At 42.2% G+C, this 26719-nt stretch overlaps 1 protein-coding gene across 7 annotated transcripts in view; it reads right to left on the minus strand.

Moving 5' to 3' along the window:
• The window catches only part of LOC129867056 (talin-2-like), a 141146-nt gene that overhangs the window by 58391 nt on the left and 56036 nt on the right, over positions 1 to 26719 (minus strand). For 3 of the 7 annotated variants that reach the window (XM_055940193.1, XM_055940194.1, XM_055940195.1), the window contains 8 exons: positions 25398 to 25448; positions 16206 to 16379; positions 14653 to 14750; positions 14318 to 14447; positions 13552 to 13710; positions 10828 to 10970; positions 389 to 516; positions 59 to 122 (listed from right to left, as the gene is read on the minus strand). In XM_055940193.1, coding sequence (XP_055796168.1) covers positions 59 to 122; positions 389 to 516; positions 10828 to 10970; positions 13552 to 13710; positions 14318 to 14447; positions 14653 to 14750; positions 16206 to 16341 — 858 coding nt within the window. In that variant the 5' untranslated portion in view covers positions 16342 to 16379; positions 25398 to 25448. Of the gene's footprint in view, positions 1 to 58; positions 123 to 388; positions 517 to 10827; positions 10971 to 13551; positions 13711 to 14317; positions 14448 to 14652; positions 14751 to 16205; positions 16380 to 16599; positions 16677 to 25397; positions 25449 to 26719 lie in introns of those variants that run through there. The other 4 variants (XM_055940192.1, XM_055940191.1, XM_055940197.1 and 1 more) reach the window with 2 other exon arrangements.

Consider the following 26719-nt stretch of genomic DNA (forward strand, 5'->3'; position numbering starts at 1 on the left):
CCCTTTGATAACATATAAATCCATACGCTTACAACATACTGAACAATACTGAACATACCACAAATATTTTCTTCTCCGACCCTCTCTGCTTGATGTACTCTTTGGGTAGAAACTCCTTCAGGCTATGGAGATAAATCACATTTTACAAATTTACACTCATGAGGCATTTCCCTTTCCAAAACATGCTTTCACACTTGAGTTCATTCTTACCTCAGCACTTACATATTTCAAGTGTTAACATTATTGTATGCACTCTAATGGATATCCCAAAGTGAAGGATTTCATCTAAACTAGGATGGGAGGATTGAGACAGAGTGTCTAAAAGAATAGTAGTGTTGGAAAGTACAGTATAGTGTTGTTGTTAATGATATCTGATAAGAGGACTTACTCTAGGAATCCAGGCTTGTGTTTGTGTTCGACATGGGGTCCAAACTGGATCTGAGCCTGAATTCCAGCAAACTCACAGGCTTTATCAAACGAAACAGGGTGGGAGCCGTTCAGTATGTCATCTCTGGCCTAGAGGAGAGAAGGAAAAGAAAGAGAGTGTACTTTACACTGAGTTCAAGCTAGAGAGTAATGCAGCTTTATCGGTTTTGAAAGTTGCTTCAGAGTGCCTGCTAGGTGAAACAATGTAAACCATCAGCAGAGATACAACATAAACACTTTACTTAGATGAATGGACTCAGAGGAGCCAAACAAGATTCGTTTGTAGCAATCCAAGACATTTGCTAACATATGAAATGTAACAGCCTCAACCATTCATCATTACAGTCAGTGGTGACATATTAACAGAAACAAAAACGTCAGTAAACATGCACATTTCTCAGAATATTGCATCAACATTGCAGAGGGATCCACAATGTGTCATTAATAAACTGCTTTGAAAATTAAAAAGCAAATTTCACTGAGTGGTTTTTATTTATTACAATATGAACAAATGATATACAAAACATTAAAACAGGACATACCGCAGGCCTAAATAAAGTCCAAATTAATACTTATTGCCAGGCCTCAATAATGCTTGATAGCAACCATGTAGCAACCTGTCCCCTGTCTGGCCACAACAGGAATGACTGTTTCGATACACTTCCATCAAGGCTTAAGTTGGAATATACAGTACTATTTTGCACCAATAATCTAAGATATCTGTTGTATTTAAATGTCTTGTCCATCAAAGCATTAGCATGGGGCCTGTGTTTCCTCATGGGGCCTGTCAGTTATGTCTTTCTGTGTGTGTGTGTGTGTGTGTGTGTGTGTGTGTGTGTGTGTGTGTGTGTGTGTGTGTGTGTGTGTGTGTGTGTGTGTGTGTGTGTGTGTGTGTGTGTGTGTGTGTGTGGCTCTCACTCACTCGCTCTCAATTCAATTTAAGGGCTTTATTGGCATGGGAAACATATGTTAACATTGCCAAAGCAAGTTACGTAGATAATAAACAAAAGTGAAATAAACAATAAAAATGAACAGTAAACATCACACTCACAAAAGTTCCAAAAGAATAAAGACATTTCAAATGTCATATTATGTCTATATACTGTGTTGTAACGATGTGCAAATAGTTAAAGTACAAAAGGGAAAATAAATAAACATAAATTTGGGTTGTATTTGTTCTTCACTGGTTGCCCTTTTCTTGTGCCAACAGGTCACAAATCTTGCTGCTGTGATGGAACACAGATATTTCACCCAGTAGATATGGGAGTTTATCAAAATTGGGTTTGTTTTCTAATTCTTTGTGGATCTGTGTAATCTGTGGGAAATATGTCTCTCTAATATGGTCATACATTTGGCAGGAGGTTAGGAAGTGCAGATCAGTTTCCACCTAATTTTTCTCAATCGCAAGGCTATGCTCACAGTCTGTACACAGTAAAAGCTTTCCTTATGTTTGGGTCAGTCACAGTGGTCAGGTATTCTGCCACTGTGTACTAGAGCCAAATAGCATTCTAGTTCTCAGTTTTTTTGTTAATCCTTTCCAATGTGTCAAGTAATTATCTTTTTATTTTCTTATGATTTGGTTGGGTCTAATTATGTTGCTGTCCTCTCTCCGTGGCTCTCTCTCTCTCTCCGTGGCTCTCTCTCTCTCCGTGGCTCTCTCTCTCTCTCCGTGGCTCTCTCTCTCTCTCCGTGGCTCTCTCTCTCTCTCCGTGGCTCTCTCTCTCTCTCCGTGGCTCTCTCTCTCTCTCCGTGGCTCTCTCTCTCCGTGGCTCTCTCTCTCTCTCTCCGTGGCTCTCTCTCTCTCTCTCCGTGGCTCTCTCTCTCTCTCCGTGGCTCTCTCTCTCTCTCCGTGGCTCTCTCTCTCTCTCCGTGGCTCTCTCTCTCTCTCCGTGGCTCTCTCTCTCTCTCCGTGGCTCTCTCTCTCTCTCCGTGGCTCTCTCTCTCTCTCCGTGGCTCTCTCTCTCTCTCCGTGGCTCTCTCTCTCTCTCCGTGGCTCTCTCTCTCTCTCTCTCTCTGTGGCTCTCTCTCTCTCTCTCTCCGTGGCTCTCTCTCTCTCTCCGTGGCTCTCTCTCTCTGTGGCTCTCTCTCTCTGTGGCTCTCTCTCTCTGTGGCTCTCTCTCTCTGTGGCTCTCTCTCTCTGTGGCTCTCTCTCTCTGTGGCTCTCTCTCTCTGTGGCTCTCTCTCTCTGTGGCTCTCTCTCTCTGTGGCTCTCTCTCTCTGTGGCTCTCTCTCTCTGTGGCTCTCTCTCTCTGTGGCTCTCTCTCTCTGTGGCTCTCTCTCTCTCTGTGGCTCTCTCTCTCTCTGTGGCTCTCTCTCTGTGGCTCTCTCTCTGTGGCTCTCTCTCTGTGGCTCTCTCTCTCTGTGGCTCTCTCTCTCTGTGGCTCTCTCTCTCTGTGGCTCTCTCTCTCTCTCTCCGTGGCTCTCTCTCTCGCGATCCATATGGGTGGAGTTATCTGTCCTCTAGCATTGAGCCAATGGCCACCATACCCCATACAAATGATGATTACATTTTGTTGCATAATAGTTTTTTTTAATAGTATTTTTTGGCAATGTGTCATACATTTTTATTGACACAGAGCATACATCATGCGCTGTGAATACAAACGTAAAACAAGCAGGGGTTTAGCGCCGCTTGAGAGCAGCCAAGCAAGTGAGAGAAGGGAAGAAGTCCATTTGAGCAGCAGCAAGGGATTCATTATTTTTTACTGAATGACACTGACAAAAAAGAAAACGAACATGTACCTGTGTGAAAGAGAGCCTATGATAGAATATAAGAGGTACACAAGGTCTTATCTGATGACATGAGTCTGAATTTGCTAAGCATAATATTATTAACAATCTTGCGGACCAGTTTCATGGGCTTAGTGGCCTCAAAGTGCATGGACTCTACAGTTCTTGAAACAAACCGTGCGCCAGGCATCTACTACCATACCCCGTTCAAAGGCACTATTTTGTCTTGACCATTCACCCTCTGAACGGCACACTTATACAATCCATGTCTCAATTGTCTCAAGGCTTAAAAATCCTTCTTTAACCCGTCTCCTGAACGTTTTACATCCTCCTAACCAACTATGCTCTTTTGTTAGTTTTTTGCATTGTTTGTAACTTATTTTGTACATAATGTTGCTGCTACAGACTGCTGCTAAGACCCAAAAAAACTTCTGGCCATCAGAACAGCGATTACTCACCACGAACTGTAAGAAGTTTTTTCCTTTAACGAGTCCAACGAGAAGGATATACTGCTTTCCCGGGAACAGGTCCAAAACCCCGTAATTTGCGTGAAGAAAAGACGAAAGAAAAGGGTTGGGTTGCCTTCTGAGAATCCGTAGGCACCGAGTTAACTCCCACTGCCTTCTGTTCTACTGGCTAATATGCAATCATTGGAAGATAAAATTGATGACCTACAATTACGATTATCCAACCAATGGGACATTAAAAACGAATACCTTATGTTTCACTGAGTCGTGGCTGAACGACAACATGGATAACAGAGCTGGCGGGATTTTCCATTCACTGGCAGAACAGAGAAGAAGCTATGTCTGGTAAGACGAGGGGTGGGGGGGTGTCTATTTGTCAATAACAGCTGTTGCGCGATGTCTAATATTAAAGAAGTCTCGAGGTATTGCTCACCTGAGGTAGAGAACCTTATGATAAGCTGTAGACCACACTACCTACCAAGAGAGTTCTCATCTATATTATTGGTAGCAGTCTATTTACCACCACAGACCGATGCTGGCACTAAGACCGCACTCAACCAACTCTATAAGGCCATAAGAAAACAAGAAAATGCTCATCCAGAAGTGGCGCTCCTAGTGGCTGGGGACTTTAATGCAGACAAACTTAAAACTTGTTTTCCCAAATGTTTTACCGGCATCTCACATGTGCAACCAGAGGAAAAAAAGCTCTAGACCAGCTTTACTCCACACACAGAGATGCATACAAAGCTCCCCTCCGCCTTTCATTTGACAAATCTGACCATAATTATATCCTCCTGATTCCTGCTTGCAAGCAAAAACTAAAGCAGGAGGTACCAGTGACTCGCTCAATACAGAAGTGGTCAGGTGACCTGGATGCTACTACAGGACTGTTTTGCTAGCACAGACTGGAATATGTTCCGGGACCACCTCAGTCATCGGCTTCATCAATAAGTGCATCGACGACGTCGTCCCCAGTGACTGTACGTACACATCCCAAACAGAAGCCATGGAATACAGGCAACATCCGCATCGAGCTAAAGGCTAGAGCTGCCGCTTTCAAGGAGCGGGACACTAATCCGAACACTTGTAAGAAATCCCGCTATGCCCTCAGACAAACCATCAAACAAGCAAAGTGTCAATACAGGATTAAGATTGAATCCTACTACACCGGCTCTGATGCTCGTCGGATGTGGCAGGGCTTAAACTATTACGGACTACAAAGGGAAACCCAGACGCGAGCTGCCCAGTGACGCGAGCCTACCAGAAGAGCTAAATGCCTTTTAGGCTCGCTTCGAGGCAAGCAACACTGAGCACCAGCTGTTCTGGATGAGTGTGTGATAACGCTCTCGGTAGCCGATGTGAGCAAGACCTTTTAACAGGTCAACATTCACAAAGCAGCGGGGCCAGACGGATTACCAGGACATGTACTCAAAGCATGCGCGGACCAACTGGCAAGTGTCTTCACTAACATTTTCAACCTCTCCCTGACCGAGTCTGTAATACCAACATGTTTCAAGCAAACCACCATAGTTCTTGGGCACAGGAACCTGCCTAAATGACTACCGACCCGTAACACTCACGTCTGTAGCCATGAAGTGCTTTGATAGGCTGGTCATGGCTCACATCAACAGCATCCTCCCGGATACCCTAGACCCACTCCAATTTGCATACCGCCACAACAGATCCACAGATGATGCAATCTCAATCGCACTCCACACTGCCCTTTCCCACCTGGACAAAAGGAATACCTACTGTATGTGAGAATGCTGTTCATTGACTACAGCTCATCGTTCAACATCATAGTGCCCACAAAGCTCATCACTAAGCTAAGGACCCTGGGACTAAACACCTCCCTCTGCAACTGGATCCTGGACTTCCTGACGGCCCACCCCCAGCTGCTAAGGGCTGGCAACAACACATCTGCCACGCTGATCCTCAACACTGGGGCCTCTCAGGGGTGTGTACTTAGTCCCCTCCTGTACTCCCTGTTCACCCACGACTGCGTGGCCAAACACGACTCCAACACCATCATCAAGTTTGCTGATGACACAACAGTGTTATGCCTGATCACCGACAACGATGAGACTGCCTATAGGGAGGAGGTCAGAGAACTAGCAGTGTGGTGTCAGGACAACAACTTCTCCCTCAATGTGAGCAAGACAAAGGAGCTGATCGTGGACTACAGGAAAAGGCGTGCCGAACAGGCCCCCATTAATATCGACGGGGCTGTAGCAGTAGTAGCCTCCCGGGTGGCGCAGTAGTCTAGGGCACCACATCGCAGTGCTAGTAGCCTCCCGGGTGGCGCAGTAGTCTAGGGCACCACATCGCAGTGCTAGCTGCGCCACCAGAGTCTCTGGGTTCACGCCCAGGCTCTGTCACAGCCGGCCGCAACCGGGAGGTCCGTGGGGCGATGCACAATTGGCATAGCGTCGTCCGGGTTAGGGGTTAGGGAGGGATTGGCCGGTAGGGATATCCTTGTCTCAGTATGTAAAAAATGTAATAAAATGTATGCACTCTACTGTAAGTCGCTCTGGATAAGAGCGTCTGCTAAATGACTAAAATGTAAAATGTAATGTAAATGTAGCAGAGCGGGTCGAGAGTTTCAAGTTCCTTAGTATCCACATCACCAACGAACTATCTTGGCCCAAACACACCAAGACAGTTGTGAAGAGGGCACAACAAAACCACCAGACTTTACATTGACACCCCAGTTCCCCATTTGTTTTGTACAATGCTGCTACTCGCTGTTTATTAGTCACTTCACCCCAACCTACATGTACAAATTACCTTAACTAAGCTGTACCCCTGCACACTGACTCGGTACCGGTACACCCTGTATATAGCCTCATTATTGTTATGTTATTCTGTTGCTTTTTATTATTTTTAACTTTAGTTTATTTGGTAAATATTTTCTTAACTCTTTCTTGAACTGCACTGTTGGTTAAGGACTTGTCTAGACTTGTTGTACTCGGTGCATGTGACAAATAAAGTTTCATGTGATTTGATTTAACTTTAATAAGGGATCATAGTTTTCACCTGGATTCATCTGGATTCATCTATGTCATGGAAGGAGCTGGTGTCTTTAATGTTTTGTACTCTCAGTGTGTATCTGAATGTAGGCATGCATTTGAGATAAACAATATACCACACCCCTATTTCATGAACTAAACTTTGACCTACCAGCACCAACACCCACTGTCAAAGGACACCATCACCCACTTACCCAGTGCCTATGCTCAACTTACCCCATAACCGGTGTAAGTTGTGCCAAGAGAACAGCTATGTTTTCGAAACTATTATGTTTACATGAATTCAGATTTTTTTCCAGGGATACACAACATTCTGAAATATATGTAGATACCTTTGTTTGATAGAATACTATATTTCCCTTGACGTAGTGATGCTGAATGCAAAACATAGCTCAACATACCCCACTCTCTGTTAGCACTAATGTCAATCAGTCTACTACTGTACCCTAAAGAGTTCCTCCATTAACCTGGGGGGAATATTACAGCAATGAACAAACACTGACAATGAGATAATTGCCTAATTCATACCACCGTAAATCGCCTTACTAACCAGCTAATAACAATAGGAAAAACAAGAACCTCCATGCCACAGCAAAACGCATGGATATTCTGTTTAGAACGTATGTAGACTGGATTGGTTACACATATACTGCATTTAGATGAGACCACATACAATAACAATCAAGAAACTGAAGCTCTGATGAAAAGGCGGACAAAACTAGGCTTGGATGGTATAACGTACTAACCATATATACCTCGTACTTTGAAGTAACGACGGTAGGATTTTCATTATCTCATCTCACAAAAAAAATGTACGTTTGTTTACAAAAAGTACATGGAACAAACGTGACGTGCCGATCCACTGTTGATCAGCACAAAAGGTGATCAAGATACACTTGAAAGTCACTACTAATGTCTGCCAGCTAAATATATATATATATATATATATATAAAGTTAACTATCTTAGATGTGCCAAATACATTTTCTCTAGCTCAGGGCTCTACGCATTTGGTTTGCTAACTTGCAAGCTATAATGTTAGGTGGCTAGCTTAGAATATTAAGCTTCTTGGTTACAGCAGACACTCAATCCACCTCTGGATCAAATGTGAGTATTTCCAAGTGCTGAAATCCATACTTTTGAATAAAACGTTAATCAAATAGAACCACCGACTGTTTTCTCATTACTGTTGCTCTAACTTGTGCCAATTGAATCTCAAGGAAACAGTCGGTGGTTGTATTTGATTAACGTTTTACTAAAAAGTATGGATTTGAGCAAAGAAAGGCACGCAACAACAGATGACAAATATAGGTCCATGGTAAGGACTTAAGAAATTATTTTGTTTTATTAATAAAGGTTACGAGGTTAATAAAAAAAATATATAATCTGTGTTCAACAAGGAGTTGAGGTACTTGGCAAGTGTGAGTATAGCCTTCTGAGATAGTAGTTTGTTGGCATTCATTAGCATTTAGCTAGCGTCCACAATGGGAATTCGTTAGTACTTTGTTAGCATTTTTTAGCATAACAAACATTTCAATAATACATTGGAAAGAAATGGTGTCACTCGTGTGCAGGAACAGTATGAAGATATGGAAATGTGGATACCGCCCAACTCAACACAAAGGTTGTTTCCATGGCGCTGTATTTCCTGTAGTAGTGGAGTGTAGATAGATGTGTGAAAGGAGTGGATTGTCTGGTGTCTGGTTATGAATGCTGGGGCTGTAACTGCTGGAGACCCCCGCTGGTTGGAGGGGTGCGGATGAGATCATGGAAGCTGCACATCATTAATAAACATTGGGGCTCATCACTAAGAGGCTCTCCCTAAAGAATGCCAGGGATGATACTATAATCTACACTCACTAAATGAACCTACTAAGTCAGTCTCCTATGGTAATGGCTGCATGGTGAATGAGGACTATTCCATCGTAGCAGAATAGAGACATTGACAAGAAGCATGTGTAGTATGGTCATGTTCCGGAGACGCATCTGAGAGCACTACAGAGGGAGAAGTCTTGGAAGGGAGGAGTGAGAAAGTGGATGTGAGGCCTGGGGTGTGTTCCAGCCAGAGAATGCTCCCTCTCTTCTTGCTCTGTCAGGCCTTTTTAATATTGTGACAAATTAGAGTCATTGGAGTCTGAGGCAACGCCATGTGAGGGGGGGGACTCTGTTCAGCATGTGTGAGTTTGTGTGTATGTATGTGTGTCTGCGTGCTTCTGTGTGTGTGACTGAGTGAAAACAAGAAAGGGAGGGGGAAGGCAGCAAGAGGAGCAAAGGGACAAATAGCTGGAGGAAGGAAATGTGTTTTTGTGAGAAAGAATACAGGCCTGTGTTTGTGAGAAAAGGGAATGCATGATGGAACACTGCAATGTATGCCAGAGTAAGCGGGTGTGGATGTGTCAGGATTTTTATGGGATTGAGAGGGCGTGAGGAAAAAAAACAGAGAGAGGGAAGGAGTCAGGGCAAGAGAGAGAGAGATAAAAGAGTGAAGGAGAGGATAGGGAGAATGGATAGTGTTAACTATAGATGTATTTATGGACTGAAGCTAGGATGCAGCATGTAAGACAAGGAGGAGTTAACAATGGATGTACAGTACAGTATTTATGTAGGTGTCTAAGTGAGTGTGTGCGCGCATGTGTATTTATGGCGGTATATATGTGTTTACCGTATATATACACCGCCATAAAAAAGACAGACTATGGTTTGGAACTGCACATGGGGACAAAGATCATACTTTTTGGAGAAATGTCCTCTGATCTGATGAAACAAAAATAGAACTGTTTGGCCATAACGACCATCGTTATGTTTGGAGGAAAAGGGGGGAGGCTTGCAAGCCGAAGAACACCATCCTAACCGTGAAGCACGGGGGTGGCAGCATCATGTTGTGGGGTGCTTTGCTGCAGGAGGGACTGGTGCACTTCACAAAATAGATGGCATTATGAGGCAGGACAATTATGTGGATATATTGAAGCAACATCTCAAGACATCAGTCAGGAAGTTAAAGCTTGGTCGCAAATGGGTCTTCCAAATAGACAATGACCCCAAGCATACTTCCAAAGTTGTGGCAAAATGGCTTAAGGAGAGCAAAGTCAAGGTATTGGAATGGCCATCACAAAGCCCTGACCTCAATCATATAGAACATTTGTGGGCAGAACTGAAAAAGTGTGTACGAGCAAGGAGGCCTACAAACCTGACTCAGTAAGACCAGCTCTGTCAGGAGGAAATGGGCCAAAATTCACCCAACTTATTGTGGGAAGCTTGTGAAAGGCTACCCGAAACGTTTGACCCAAGTTAAACAATTTAAAGGCAATGCTACCAAATACTAATTGAGTGTATGTAAACTTCTGACTCACTGGGAATATGATGAAAGAAATAAAAACTAAAATAAATCATTCTCTTTACTATTATTCTGACATTTCATATTCTTAAAATAAAGGGGTGATCCTAACCAACCTAAGACAGGGAATATTTACTAGGATTAAATGTCAGGAATGGTGAAAAACTGAGTTTAAATGTATTTGGCCAAGGTGTATGTAAACTGCTTACTTCAACTGTATATGTGTACAGTACTGTGCATAGCATGCTCCTCTGTGAGTCCAGGTGTCAGCGGGGAGCTCTCCTCTCAACCTCAAGGCAAGGGGAAGCTAATGTGGATGCAGTGAGGTGTGCAGTGAGCAAAGCATGCCTGGTGTAGTGCAGGCTCAACTCCCTGTGTCAGCAGCCCTCTCTCCTACTCCAACTCCATCCACACTGTAGTGTACAACAACACTGTAGTGTAGAATCAGCCTTGCAAGGTTGACCCAATCCCCACAGCACAGCAGCACAGCAACATAAGATAGCCTGTCTGTGATCCACATCCACATACCCCTGTAAGCCAGGCCCAGCTCATCCTCTGAGAACTGCAGTACCAGCAAAGCTGCATAAGCCAGCGAGGTTGTGATGCAACAGTACCAGCAAGGCTGTAGGACAGCACACTGCTTAGGAGCTACAGCCCCATAGCCTAGGGCAGCAGATTCAGCTGTGTTTTTGCTGATGTCTGTTTTATTGACCGTAGGGCTACAGGAAGAGTCAGGGGAGGGCAGAGTAGAGCGGAATTGAGGAGGTTAGTTTACTACAGAAGTATTACTGTATGCCGGGCAGCAATGAGCATAGAGAGAAAGAAAGAGAGAGGGGCCTGACCTGTACATAGAGAAGGTTGAGCTGGACAGGGTCTCGTGAGTCCACATTCTGGTCGGAGTAGAAGAACTTGCGTCTGAGCAGCAGCATCTCACTCTCCTCCACCCCCTGCTCTCTGAACGTCCGGCTGTGGTCCAGCCAGTTCACTGACAAGAGAAAAAAAACACACTCACGTATAGTACCAGTGAAATGTTTGGACACACCTACTCATTCAAGGGTTTTTCTTTATTGCTACTATTTTCTACATTGTAGAATAATGGTGAAGACATCAAAACTATGAAATAACACATATGGAATCATGTGGTAACCAAAAAAGTGTTAAACAAATCTAAATATATTTTAGATTTGAAATTCTTCAAAGTAGCCACCCTTGCCTTGATGACAGCTTTGCACACTCTGGCATTCTCTCAACCAGCTTCACCTGGAATGCTTTTCCAACAGTCTAAGGAGTTCCCAAATATGCTGAATTGCAGCTATTCGACCATGAAGGCCTGATTCACAGTCTCCTCTGAACAGTTGATGATGAGATGTGTCTGTTACTTGAACACTGTGAAGCATTTACTTGGGCTGCAATTTCTGAGGCTGGTAACTAATGAACTTATCCTCTGCAGCAGAGGTAACGCTGGGTCTTCCTTTCTTGTGGCGGTCCTCATGAGAGTCAGCTTCATCATAGCGCTTGATGGTTTTGCGACTGCACTTGAAGAAATGTTAAAGTTCTTGAAATGTTCCGTATTGACTTACCTTCATGTCTTAAAGTAATGATGGACTGTCATTTCTCTTCGCTTATTTGAGCTGTTCTTGCCATAATATGAACTTGCTCTTTTACCAAATAGGGCTATCTTCTGTATACCACCCCTACCTTGTCACAACACAACTGATTGGCTCAAATGCATTAAGGAATTAAATTTCACAAATTAACTTTTAAGGCACTCCTGTTATTTGAAATGCATTCCAGGTGACAACCTCATGAAGCTGGTTGAGAGAAAGCCAAGAGTGTGCCAAGCTGTCATCAAGACAGACGGTGGCTACTTTGAAAAATCTCAAATATAAAACATATTTAGATTTGTTTAACATTTTTTTGGTTACTACATGATTCCATGTGTTACTTCATAGTTTTGATGTCTTCACTATTATTCTACAATGTAGTAAATAGTAAAAATAAAGAAAAACACCACTAAGCAAGCGGCACAATGAAGACTAAGGAGCTCTCCAAACAGGCCAGGCACAAAGTTGTGGAAAAATACAGATCAGGTTTGGGTTATAAAAAATATCTGAAACTTTGAACATCCCACGGAGCACCATGAAGTCCATTATTTAAAAAATTTAAAGAATATGGCACCACAACAAACCTGCCAAGAGAGGGCCGCCCACCAAAACTCACGTACCAGGCAAGGAGGGCATTAACCAGAGAGGAAACAAAGAGACCAAAGCTCCACAGTGGACATTGGAGTATCTGTCCATAGGACCACTTTAAGCCATACACTCCACAGAGCAGGGTTTATTGAAAGGGTGGACAGAAAAAAGCCATTGCTTAAAGAAAAAATTAGAAAACAAGTTTGGTGTTCGCCAAAAGGCATGTGGGAGACTCCCCAAACATATGGAAGAAGGTACTCTGGTTAGATGAGATAAAAATTGAGCTTTTTGGCCATCTTGGAAAACGCTATGTCTGGCGCAAACCCAACACCACGAGAACACCATCCCCATGCTGTGGGGATGTTTTCAAATCAGCAGGGACTGGGAAACTGGTCAGATTTGAAGGAATGAATGATGGTGCTAAATACAGGGAAATTCATGTGGGAAATCAGTTTCAATCTTCCAGAGATTTGAGATTGGGACAGAGGTTCACCTTCCAGCAGGACAATGACCCTAAGCATACTGCTAAAGCAACACTTGAGTGGTTTAAGGGGAAACATTTAAATGTCTCGGAATGGCCTAGAACTCAATCCAATTGAGAATCTGTGGTATGACTTAAAGATTGCTGTACACCATCGGAACCCATCCAACTTGAAGGAGCTGGAGAAGTTTTGCCTTAAAGAACGGGCAAAAAGCCCAGTGGCTAGATGTGCCAAGCTTATAGAAACATACCCCAAGAGACTTGCAGCTGTAATTGCTGCAAAAGGTGGCTCTACAAAGTATTGACTTTGGGGGGGGTGAATAGTTACACATGCTCAAGTTTTCAGTTTTTTGTTCTTACTTGTTTGTTTTGCATCTTTTGCATCTTCAAAGTGGTAGGCATGTTGTGTAAATTCAATGATACAAACCCCCAAAAATCTATTTTAATTCCAGGTTGTAAGGCAATAAAATAGGAAAAATGCCAAGGAGGGTGAATACTTTCGCAAGCCACTGTATTACAGTTGGATGGCTTCAGGAGTTTCATGTAATCACAGCTTGAACTAAGTGGCTCATTTAGTTGACTATAAAATATCTTTTACACCATCACAGCAGTACAAAAACATTCGGGGCTGACCCAAAATCAGTCGGGGCTAAAGCCCTGAAAGCCGGGTCCTGGTGACATTCCTGTTTCTGTCACATTGTGGTAAAATAATTAAACATTGATACAGTACTATGACTTTGAATTTAGAGATAAAGCACATGTTAAAATGAGATGATACTAGATTTACATGTATTTATTAATGAGACTTTGGTAGGGGCGTTGACTGGGAGCATGTAATACTAGATAATTAACAACACATTTTGTGTTCTTATGGAAGTGCTCTTCAAACTCACAGTCATCGTCTGTGTGGAGTTTGGCTTTGAGCTTTTCCATCTTCCTCTCGTCTCGGAGCAGAGTCCTGTCCTTCTTCAGGGTGCCTGTCCCATGACCGTCCTCCTTCTTCTCCTCCACCCCCTCCTGGAGTAGGGAGTACTCCTCGTAGTTGGTGATTCCTGAAGAGGAGACACAGCCAGGAAAATCTCAGAGAGGGAGCAGTTTAGAGCACAGAGCCAGCACGTTGAGCTGTGGCATATCAGAGAAACCATTCCCTGCCTCCTACGTCCTCCCTCTCTACCTCCCTCTGCCCAGAAAAAAACAGTGGGGGAAACTGGAGAGCAGCCAGAAAACTAAAGTGGGAATTCAGAAGAGGAGAAGCCAAGCAGAAAGCCCTCTCTAAACAAACACCAGCCAATAAAGAGATCTACCAGACATCTCTCTTCTCCTCACCCAATTGAGTTTGGGCACAGGCAGCCCAGCATAATTGAAATATATGGCTGTGGAAAGAAACACCTCCATGAGAGGAGAGGACAGCACAGTCTATGGCTACACAATTACCACCCATAATTCTAACAGAGGAGGAAAATATGTTTTACACCATCAAACATATCTATATAAAATCTGGACTATGCCAGTACCATAGCTAATTCTTATGTTCTGAAAGCTAGGGGACGTGCATCCATACTGTAAGGTAGTGAGCTAAAAATAGGACCAGGTTTAATAATTTAAGGCTAGTGGATTGGTTGACTGGGTTTACATTGCAGTTGGAGAGAGTTTACTCACCTATTCTACTGCATATGGTAACAAGCAGCTCTCCTACAGTTTTAGAGTCATCCACCATGATAGTTTTAACTGCCCCGTCCAGCATCTTGATCTTCTGGGGCCTCTGTTTCTTCTTGTACTCCAAGACATCCTGGGAAACAAGGGGAGAGGTGAATCAGACGCAGTACCTTTGATGGAATGTGACATAAACCAAGAAGAGAACACCTAAACATCTGTATGTAAGTAGAACATCTAAGTCAGATCTACCACAGACTATTCAACACCTCTTCAGATTTAAATAGAACTGAGTGAGGTGTGGTCCAGGGGTCTGATTGGGCTCTATGATTGGGCTTTACCCCGTTCCGGAGCATGTAGTAATCCAGAGTCCTCCCAGACTCCAACCAGATTCCTTTTCTGGGATCATCATCAGAGAGAAACAGGCCGTAATCAGAAGCTGAAACAGAGACACAGAGTACTTACACATATTACAGTAGTAATGGGAACCGTTTCTTGATTGCTTAAATAGTATGAGTCAACTCCAAATGAAAGATACTGTCTATTTTGACAAAACAATGCTTTGACTGCATCTTGTGTAGTTACTGTTTTATGATGTAGAGGATGTCTCTTCTTCTGATCTCATTGACATTCATATGAATTATCCATATAATGACATTCAGTTGGGAAAGAAGGGTAATCATGGCTGCCCATCAGACTCTCCAGCTGATATAAATCTGTTCTAAAGCCTAATGAGAGCTCACAGCTTAAAGAGTGTCTCCAGCCTGCCTAGCTAACACCACAGAGAGCTTACCCAGCCTGCCTTACTAACACCACAGAGAGCTTATCCAGCCTGCCTAGCTAACACCACAGAGAGCTTATCCAGCCTGCCTTACTAACACCACAGAGAGCTTATCCAGCCTGCCCAGCTAACACCACAGAGAGCTTATCCAGCCTGCCTAGCTAACACCACAGAGGTTATCCAGCCTGCCTAGCTAACACCACAGAGAGCTTATCCAGCCTGCCTAGCTAACACCACATAGAGCTTATCCAGCCTGCCTTACTAACACCACAGAGAGCTTATCCAGCCTGCCCAGCTAACACCACAGAGAGCTTATCCAGCCTGCCTAGCTAACACCACAGAGGTTATCCAGCCTGCCTAGCTAACACCACAGAGAGCTTATCCAGCCTGCCTAGCTAACACCACAGAGAGCTTATCCAGCCTGCCTAGCTAACACCACAGAGAGCTTATCCAGCCTGCCAAGCTAACACCCCAGAGAGCTTATCCAGCCTGCCTAGCTAACACCCCAGAGAGCTTATCCAGTCTGCCTAGCTAACACCCCAGAGAGCTTATCCAGTCTGCCTAGCTAACACCACAGAGAGCTTATCCAGCCTGCCTAACTAACACCACAGAGAGCTTATCCAGCCTGCCTAACTAACACCACAGAGAGCTTATCCAGCCTGCCTAACTAACACCACAGAGAGCTTATCCAACCTGCCTAACTAACACCTCCGCAAGAGAGGAACACCGCCCAGACCCAGATCGAACCAGTCTCCTCAGAGCGAGAGCATAGACTGTAAGGCTTTGAAACAGTTTCCTGTCTTTCTGTAGTCAGAAAGCCATGCTGTGGGTGACATGGGTTTTTATCTCCTGCTTAAACAGTTTTGAACCGTTTGTATCCTTTTCATGCACACTGAAACAGAATTGGAGATCAGACACTAATGCCTTTTTTTACATTATTATTTTTTCGCAGACATGACTGCAGTATTCAGTACAGAGTGACTTACACAAGTAATTATGTCGTTTTTGCATTTATATTTTCTCTTAGTGCAACTGAGCCTTATGCAAGTTAAGATTTTACATTCAAAGAGCCCCCATTACCAGTAGTTCGCCCCATTTTGAGGTACCTCTCACCTTGGCCAGTCTGGGCTTCCGGAACCCTCTCCCTGATGATCCTGCAGGCGTCATACACAGGAGTGGAGGGCTCAAACTGCATGGTCTTCACCACATTGCACTGGCGTACACATATCTTGAGTGACAGGGCCACCATTTTCACTGGTGGTGTATTGGTGTCACCAACCTACACACCTGAAAAACACAAAAATATGTGTTTAGATATCTGTGGCTCAGGGAAATGTGAATAACATGACACTGGATATGTACACCAGAACAGCATACACAGGATATGGTCATACTTGTCCTCAGGTATATTGTAGAAGGGCTGCTTTGAATGAGTCTAATGCATCAGCTACTTTCCATCTCTCCCGATTCCTTAAAGGTTAAGAAGTAAGTAGAATTGTTTACATACACAGTGTTTAGCATATGCTGAGCCGAGCCAAGGTGAGCAGGTTAACCTTTCAGCAGAAAGCAAACGTCTCTGTAGTCACCTACAATAATAGGACAGAAGACGCTACAGAGAAAATGACATTCTAGAGCAGCATCATTATCTGTGTTTTACAACCCCTTACAAGCAGACAACGGAGTCAAACCAGTGGGTGTTATGTCATCTGTTAAAAGGCAAACCAATTCTAGTACACTGCAGTTCCTATTCCTACTAAAGAGTAAACACAGACAAAAGTGAACTCTAATGATACCCTTTTATGTTTTTCTTTCTCTTAGCCGGGAGGGAAAACCATTCACAATGGATCTCTCCAACAGTTAGGCATCTTTTTTTTTTTCAGAATTTAGTTCAGCAATTCTTTCCTCTACTCGGTGCACTGTCAAACCTGGATGACAAGACCATTTTCAGACAACCCTCAATTTTCACCTTTATGGTAGAGGGAGTGCGTATATGTTAGATATACTGTACAGGGGAATATTATGGATTATTATGGATAATATGAGTTGACATTCACCATGTCCTTCTTGGCAACAAAGGTCATGTTTTAAGCTGTACTTGTGAATCATCAAATTGATTCCATTTAGAGAAATATAGCCATGACAAAATGTTTTCCCATACAATCATTCTGTGAGCAATTTCAGAGAAAAAGTTTCTAATGATGTGGTTGTGAATGAGGTCCCCTCAGACTAGCAGTGTTTCATAGTAGTCACCCTACCCTTCTCCTGCAGCCCACACAGAGCCTCTTCTCTCCAGATAGTCCCTTTGCACAAAGAGCCAGAGGTAACGGCTTTGCATGGGGCCTGCTCCATACAACCTGCCACAGGAGTCCTGCTGCGCCTTTGTGGCTCAGATATGTGGCCTTTCTAACAGAGACTAACCACATGAGGACCAGCTAGCCCAGGCCACACATACACAGGCATGTGCACACACACAGAGGATGGGTTATGCTACACACTAGAGGTCGACCGATTATGATTTTTTCAACGCCGATACCGATTATTGGAGGCCCAAAAAAGCCATAATTGGCCGATTATTTAAAAAAAAAATGTATTTATTTGTTATAATGACAATTACAACAATACTGAATGAACACTTTTATTTTAACTTAATATAAATACATCAATCAAATCAATTTAGCCTCAAATAAATTATGAAACATGTTCAATTTGATTTAAATAATGCAAAAACAAAGTGTTGGAGAAGAAAGTAAGTGTTCCTTGCTCAGAACATGAGAACATATGAAAGCTGGTGGTTCCTTTTAACGTGAGTCTTCAATATTCCCAGGTAAGAAGTTTTAGGTTGAGGTTATTATAGGAATTATAGGACTATTTCTCTCTATATCATTTGTATTTCACATACCTTTGACTATTGGATGTTCTTATAGGCACTTTAGTATTGCCAGTGTAACAGTATAGCTTCCGTCCCTCTCCTCGCTACCTCCTACCTGGGCTCGAACCAGGAACACATCGACAACAGCCACCCTTGAAGCATCATTACCCATCGCTCCACAAAAGCCGCGGCCCTTGTAGAGCAAGGGGAACAACTACTCCAAGTATCAGAGCGAGTGATGTTTGAAATGCTATTAGCGCGCACCCCGCTAACTAGCTAGCCATTTCACATCGGTTACACCAGCCTAATCTTGGGAGTTGATAGGCTTGAAGTCATAAACAGCATTGCGAAGAGCTGCTGGCAAACGCACGAAAGTGCTGTTTGAATGAATGCTTACGAGCCTGCTGCTGCTCAGTCAGACTGCTCTATCAAATATGAAATCATAGACTTAATTATAACATAATAACGCCCAGAAATACGAGCCTTAGGTCATAAATATGGTCAAATCCGGAAACGATCATTTCGAAAATAAAACGTTTATTCTTTCAGTGAAATACGGAACCGTAACGTATTTTATCTAACGGATGGCATCCCTAAGTCTAAATATTGCTGTTACATTGTACAACCTTCAATGTTATGTCATAATTATGTACAATTCTGGCAAAGTATTACGGCCTTTGTTAGGAATAAACGGACTTCACACAGTTCGCAATGAGCCAGGCGGCCCAAACTGCTGCATATACCCTGACTGCTTGCACGGAACGCAAGAGAAGTGAACATTTCCCTAGTTATAAGAAATTCATGTTAGCAGGCAATATTAACTAAATATGCAGGTTTAAAAATATATACTTGTATATTGATTTTAAAGAAAGGCATTGATGTTTATGGTTAGGTACATTTTTTCGCAAATGCGCTTGTTAAATCATCACCCGTTTGTCGAAGTAGGCTGTGATTCAATGAGAAATTAACAGGCACCGCATCGATAATATGCAACGCAGGACACGCTAGATAAACTAGTAATATCATCAACCATGTGTAGTTAACTAGTGATTATGTTAATATAGATTTTTTTACAAGATAAGTTTAATGCTAGCTAGCAACTTACCTTGGCTTCTTGGTGCCCTCCCATAAAAGGTAGTCAGCCTGCCTTGCAGGCTCCTCGTGGAGTGCAATGTAAGGCAGGTGCTTAGAGCGTTGGACTAGTAATTGGAAGGTTGCAAAAACGAATCCCTGAGCTGACAAAGTAAAAATCTGTCATTCTGCCCCTGAACAAGGCAGTTAACCCACCGTTCCTAGGCCATCATTGAAATTAAGAATGTGTTAACTGACTTGCCTAGTTAAATAAAGGTGTAAAAAAAAAAAAAAAAAATACGTGTCCAAAAATACCGATTACCGATTGTTATCAAAACTTGAAATCGGCCCTAATTAAATCGGTCGACCTCTACTACACACAGCTCTGATTCAGGGAACATTATAAGGGCAGTAGGGTGTAACATGGCTTTGTACTGTGTGGTGATAATCAAAGTGTAAATATGTATTTTGAAAGCAGGAACTGCACAGTATATTCGTTGCAACCTTGGAATAGAAACATTGTAGGAGGAGGAGCTGAAGACAACCAGAATCATTCAATGGAACTCAGCCGTTGCGTAAAGGATAGAACACCCATTCCTTTCGATCACGGTTTCGCTTTATATCCATCAATAATAGCTCAAAGCTCCGCCATTTAGGCTTCAAATGCGATTAATTAAAAATTAGAACATTCCTGTTCTAGGCAGTAAGGATATATTTTACTCAAAAGACCTTGCCATTCCAAATCAATGAAATTCTCAAGTGAAGGCCAGCAGTCACTCCAGAGAGAGAGAGCGGGAGAGAGAGGGAGCATCCACATTATGAAACCCAGGGGGATAATCACTACTCTGGAGCGGAGCTAACAGTAGCAGTAGCAGCGTGAGAACCCATTTCTCACCGAGTTCCTCTCCTCTCTCTCTTCTGGCAAACACTCAACAGCAGCAGCAGGCTTCTCATTAGCTCAGCTTTCAGGCCGACACAGACCCATCACAGAGCAGAGACGACACAACATGGAGCAAGCAGATCGCAACCACAGATATATCAACACACAAAACGAATGGGTTTCTACTGTGTCCACTGAAACATTATGCTTCAAAGTGGACTTAAAATAGTATTTATTTCCAGGCCCCTGTCCTCTCATATCATTACCAGGGCTTTCTCTCATCTATCCAGAGGGCTTCCAGTATTAAGTTACTGGTAGGTTTGTTTACTACACAAAACAGAGAAGAGCAGCTTGGAGGGCAGTGTAAACATGGACAATTAAATAAGAGCTGAAGTCAGAAGCCATCTGGAGGGGATTCATGTCTAATGATTTGTTGTAATAACAATAGCAGAGAGCAGAGCCCCCGACGACAGCCAGCCACTGTCTCCTACTCAGCTTGGATTAGTACAGCACCAGTCACAGAGTCAGACAGTCAACAGGGAGCTGGATGGACATGTTGGACATGATCACGTCATTGGAGACAATATGATCGCTGATCACTACGTTTTGTGGAATTGGGTCATCACCAACAAACCTCCATTGCCACAATGGAGTTTTTTTTTTGAGGGGGGCGGGGGATAAACAGAATAGGCCCAAATAAACCATTTAAAATATTTTCTCATGCCCCATCAAAATTAAAGTCAGACAGTGTAGGCTACAACAATCTGGAATAAGTTATCCAGAATTCCAGAGGTACATGGGAAGCTAGCTGTGGCTATGACTTCCAGCTGTGTTTAGTAAAATCTTACAGCTGCTTGATGGCCTAATATAGCATCTTTAAAGTCAAAAGACAAGTCAACAGTAAAACATATAGTACTGATGAACCCTCTCAATGTATTCAAACCAAAATAGACTGGGTGCACAATGCAGACAACACAATGTGCAGTGATTATAAATACACTAATAAAAAGAAGCTTGTGAACATTCGAATACTAAGTAACAATGTATCTACAGTATATACAGTTGAAGTTGGAAGTTAACATACACTTAAGTTGTCATGAAAACCACTCCACACATTTCTTGTTAACAAACTATAGTTTTTGCAAGTCGGATAGGACATTTACTTTGTGCATGACACAAGTAATTTTTCCAACAATTGTTTACGTACAGATTATTTCACTTATAATTCACTGTATCACAATTCCAGTGGGTCAGAAGTTTACATACACTAAGTTGACTGTGCCTTTAAACAGCTTGGAAAATTCCAGAAAACGTCATGGCTTTAGAAGCTTCTGATAGGCTAATTGAAATCATTTGATTCAATTGGAGGTGTACCCGTGGATGTATTTCAAGGCCTACCTTCAATCTCTTTGCCTCTTTGCTTGACATCATGGGAAAATCAAAAGAAATCAGCCAAGACCTCAGAAAATAAATTGTAGACCTCCACAAGTCTGGTTCATCCTTGGGAGCAATTTCCAAACGCCTGAAGGCACCACGTTCATCTGTACAAACAATAGTACGCAAGTATAAACACACGCAGCCGTCATTCTGCTCAGCAAGGAGATGCATTCGGTCTCCTAGAGATTAACGTACTTTGGTGCGAAAAGTGCAAATCAATCCCAGAACAACAGCAAAGGACCTTGTGAAGATGCTGGAGGAAACAGGTACAAAAGTATCTATATCGACAGTAAAACGAGTTTTATATCGACATAACCTGAAAGGCTGCTCAGCAAAGAAGAAGCCACTGCTCCAAAACCGCCATAAAAAAGACAGACTACGGTTTGCAACTGCAAATGGGAACAAAGATCATACTTTTTGGAGAAATGTCCTCTGGTCTGATGAAACAAATATAGAACTGTTTGGCCATAATGACCATGGTTATGTTTGGAGGAAAAAGGGGGAGGCTTGCAAGCCGAAGAACACCATCCCAACTGTGAAGCACGGGGGTGGCAGCATCATGTTGTGGGGGTGCTTTGCTGCAGGAGGGACTGGTGCATCATGAGGCAGGAAAATTATGTGGATATATTGAGGCAACATCTAAAGACATCAACCAGGAAGTTAAAGCTTGGTCGCAAACGTGTCTTCCAAATGAACAATGACCCCAAGCATACTTCCAAAGTTGTGGCAAAATGGCTTAAGGACAACAAAGTCAAGGTATTGGAGTGGCCATCACAAAGCCCTGACCTCATCCTATAGAAAATTTGTGGGCAGAACTGAAAAAGCGTGTGCGAGCAAGAAGGCCTACAAACCTGACTCAGTTACACCAGCTCTGTCTGGAGGAATGGGCCAAAATCCACCCAACTCATTGTGGGAAGCTTGTGGAAGGCTACCCGAAACATTTGACCCAAGTTAAACAATTTAAAGGCAATGCTACCAAATACTAATTGAGTGTATGTAAACTTCTGACTCACTAGGAAAGTGATGAAGGAAATAAAAACTAAAATAAATCATTCTCTTTACTATTATTCTGACATTTCATATTCTTAAAATAAAGGGGTGATCTAAACCAACCTAAGACAGGGAATATTTACTAGGATTAAATGTCAGGAAGGATGAAAAACTGAGTTTAAATGTATTTGGCTAAAGTGTATGTAAACTTCCGACTTCAACTGTACACATTCATTTATCCCACAAGCATATGAAACCTAAATAACCTCCTGACCTATATTAGTGCAAGTGCCTTAATAAAAGATGAAGGTTTACAAACAAATGAGGTCAGGCAGTAATAGAAAACAAAAACGATTCCACACCTATACTCTTGCAACACCAGAATCAAAATGATGTATTCTTGGAACACCCTTGTTAGGCAACATAGATTTTAAAAAAACGCCCCCATCAGCTTATCTACTAAGTGAATTTCAAGGTCATGGCAAAGAAAGGACTAACATAAATCTTAATGGCCTACCAAAACATAGATAATGATCATAAACATGCCATTTCTCAACAATGCTAGTCCTCTATTAGCAAATAAGAGGAAAACATGCAGGTTGAAGCTAAAAATGCATTAGTCTGGCTTTACTAATATAATCAACCCTCTCATGCAGCAGCACTAGCTGTAAATAGTAGAAGCAGAGCCCTATAAGGATCAAATGTGGATTAGCATACTAGCTCCCTATCCCAGCCTAGTCAGTGTGAGGAGATTTTAACAAGCTCTAATAAGATTTAAAACAACCTCAGACCTATAACTAATTCCCTTGTCTAAGAGCATGCAAAAACCTAAGCTGTACATTACTTCATTGGATAGTCTTGCTGAAAGCAAAGCAGAGCTCTTGACTTCTTACATACTCTTATTATTATTATTATTATTATGATATCATTTATACTTTTTGTACTAAAACAATATTTAAATGAGCTCCCAATGCATTACAATGGCAATAAAAGGCCCATAGACTTATGTACATTGGGACATTTAAAAAAGATATACATATATAATTTGGCCATGCATCTCCTCCTACACCATTTAAGCTATCAACACCAAAACACCATTGAGGTGCTCAATCTGACCCTAGTTAGATTTTTTTGCCAAAGGCATTTTGATACTATTTATACTTTTGTAACTACAGTATAACCCTTTTAAATGTGCATAAATTAACATGGTTTGAATGAGAATCATAGACATTCAGTGGTAGCTATTCAAAATGCTCCTGCTCCTTGGCAAATTAAGCAAGACCACCAACTTTAAAACATTCAGGCTAACCTAACTTCAAGTTCTTATAAACTTGTATCAACTATATACATTTGCATAAATTACAATAAAATAACTAACAGTAACTCTTGAACCATTCAAACTAGAGACACCAAACCAACTTTCTCATGTTCAGGCTCTCCTAAACGTCAAATTATGTAGAAGGTTGATGAACTATAACTATATAAATCTGTATACATTAGAATAACATAACTCACCAACAGTAACTCTTGAAACCAACTTCACATGTTCAAGCTATCTTATCCAATCAATCAGTCCATTTCACAATTTTTCTACTATAACCAGTCACTACCATTACTACTGCAGTTACTTCCACTAATGTAACTTATTTCAAAACCATAAATGCTTTTAAAAAGTTAGCAAGCAGACACATTTTCTTCAGTAAATGTACTTCTTTAGTTATGAATTTTAATTATACAAATACATATGTAGGATCTTAATTTGAACTATATTGTCACAGCAAAATAATCCTTCAGCAACATGATTTGAACGTTTTGTCCATAATGTTGCTTGATAGGTGGTTGGGCCAAACGTAGGCTACATGAAAAGTGCAAAATTACCACATGTTAAGTGTGGGTTTTCAGTGAATTTATGTAAATCACAAAGCTCATCTGCAAATTCTTAGCAACAAAAGACTGATCAAATTAAGATCCTACATCTGTAAGTGACTGGCATGAGGAAGTAGGGTGAGAATAAATCCATCATCAGCGTTTTTTTGAGAAGGTGGGAGAGAGAAGGATGAAAGGTGTCATGTGCTTAGGAGGATATGCTGATGAATGCAATCTTTCCTTGGGTTCCTTTCTCTCATCTCTATACCCTCCACTTGTGCTCCACATTCATCCCCCCTTTCAATCCCTGTCTGATTAAAAGACAGGTCAATCTGCTGCAGGCCTGGGGCATGTCTCCTGGGGTCACCTCTAGTGTGTGGGTTCCAGGCCTCCTCCACCCATACTGTGTGCCTAGAGGTGACCCCAGGCAACATGCCCCGGGCCTGCGATACACTCTGTCGTATGCGAAGTGATACTTAGGGGCACTATAAAAGAGATTGTGTACGCATCAACAAAATATATATAGTTGGCCATCTGGTAAAAACATGACAAGGATAGGGAGGATATCCCACTATAGAATATCCTTCATGTTCTGGTCTATACCATTACACGTATGAGGTTTGAACAACATGGGGCTAAATAACCCTCTGAGCTGCAGTCACATCCACTAAAGATGACCAGATATATTCCATCCAGATATCATTCATTCCAAATCATATAAACAACAGCTCTCAATAGCAAATAACATTCAAGCCCCATGACTAAATTACAACCTACCACAAACATTAGCCCTTTACTAAGGCAGAAAGTCAAGGTCAGGTCTGTTAATTTAATCTGATTTCAATGCCACTAAGACGCATGTGCTATTTCTGAATTTAATGACATTCGAGTGAAACGCATCTTAATTGGAAAAGAGTAAATCAGAGGTTTGAAGAACAGCTTGCTAGCAGAGAGGCATTAATCAGCCATCATAAATACATCCTCAGTTAAGAGCCAGGCGTGATTTATCCACAGAACATGCAGCAGCAGCAAATGATGACCCATCTCTTTAACTACCCAGGGTTGTGAATACCAAACGAGACAGGAGATACATCACTCTGTCAGATGGATCATCACACTTATCATACATCTACAGTACATATTTCACATAAATATCACATCTATAGCGCAGCCAGTGAGATGGTTTACTAACCTTAATCATTAAAAAAACTGCACTTTTTGTATGAGAAGGATTTCCAGGCTCCTGTGAACAGATGTAAAGTAGAGTAAACATCCTGTAATTACACATAACGTAATTATCTGTTCCTCTAATGTGCATTAAATACAAACCTGCTGTACATACAACTAAAGGAGGAACCTGCAAGTATGAATTTTGTTGGACGGTGTATACCATGTGTATCCTGTACATACGACTAATAACATTTCGTCATTGCTTGTGTGTGAGCCAAGTTTAATCTACACATCACCTTCCTATTCTTTACATATCAAGATGTCCTTGTTTAACCCACTTCTGTTCTCGGAAAAGCCACAGTTTGGCCTATTTGTGGGCTGAACTAAATACAACCACCATGATTAATCATCAATCTGAGGCCTTCACTCTAATATTCCTCTCTTCAAATACAAAGGCATCTTCAGACTGGCCTTGTGCCCATGAACAATGAACAGTGCAATAACAATAATAATTATTTTGGGAGTGTTTATATTTGTCCTGTTTAACTCTTGTACATGTGTTCATTGTTCCAAGTGTGTAATGTAAATGTGTTTCTTGCATGTCCCAACTCCCGAGACACCCGCAGGGAGTGGGGTTACAGCCAGGGTCACCATTGTCCAGTGCCCCGGAGCAATTGGGGTTAAGTGCCTTGCTCAAGGGCACAGTGACATGTTTCACCTTGTCTGCTCTGGGATTCGAACCAGCGACCTTTCATTTACTGGCCAAACCCACTAACCTCTCGGCTACCTACTGCCTCCATGTTTGGCCTTCTCTACTGACAATGCATTGCACACAATTTTACTCAGTACAGGGATATTTTAAGGTCATCAGGAGAGGCTTTGAAAGAACTGTCATACTTCGTGTTACAGTATGGGAAAAAAGTCCCTAAGTAGGAGTGTTCTTGGTTGTGAATGCCGACTGCACTATAACTAAGGCAAACAGTTCAGCACTTGCGACGTTAAGCCACCAGCAAATTCACTATTTGACCCCTGCATATAAGAAGTATGTCTCAAACAGTAACGAGGAGCAGGCTGTTGTGTCTTCACTGATGCTAGCTCAGAGAGGATATTGGCTTTCCTCTAATGTCATTTCAAGATACAGATGCTGACAGAAATTGTAACTCTTACCCTTGTCGCAGGGGCAGGGAGAAAACAGCTCCTTTTACTCCAGCTAAAAATACCCAGAAAAGTAGAACGTCCTCCAGCACTGCTTCACAGGGATCCAAATAGACTCCCATCTCCCTAAGCATTTAAGAGGAAACCACTCTGCCATTTAGTAGAGCTAATATGATGGTTTCCCTCTAC

The sequence above is a fragment of the Salvelinus fontinalis genome, chromosome 12 (assembly GCF_029448725.1).
Source record: "Salvelinus fontinalis isolate EN_2023a chromosome 12, ASM2944872v1, whole genome shotgun sequence".
Taxonomy (NCBI): Eukaryota; Metazoa; Chordata; class Actinopteri; order Salmoniformes; family Salmonidae; genus Salvelinus; species Salvelinus fontinalis.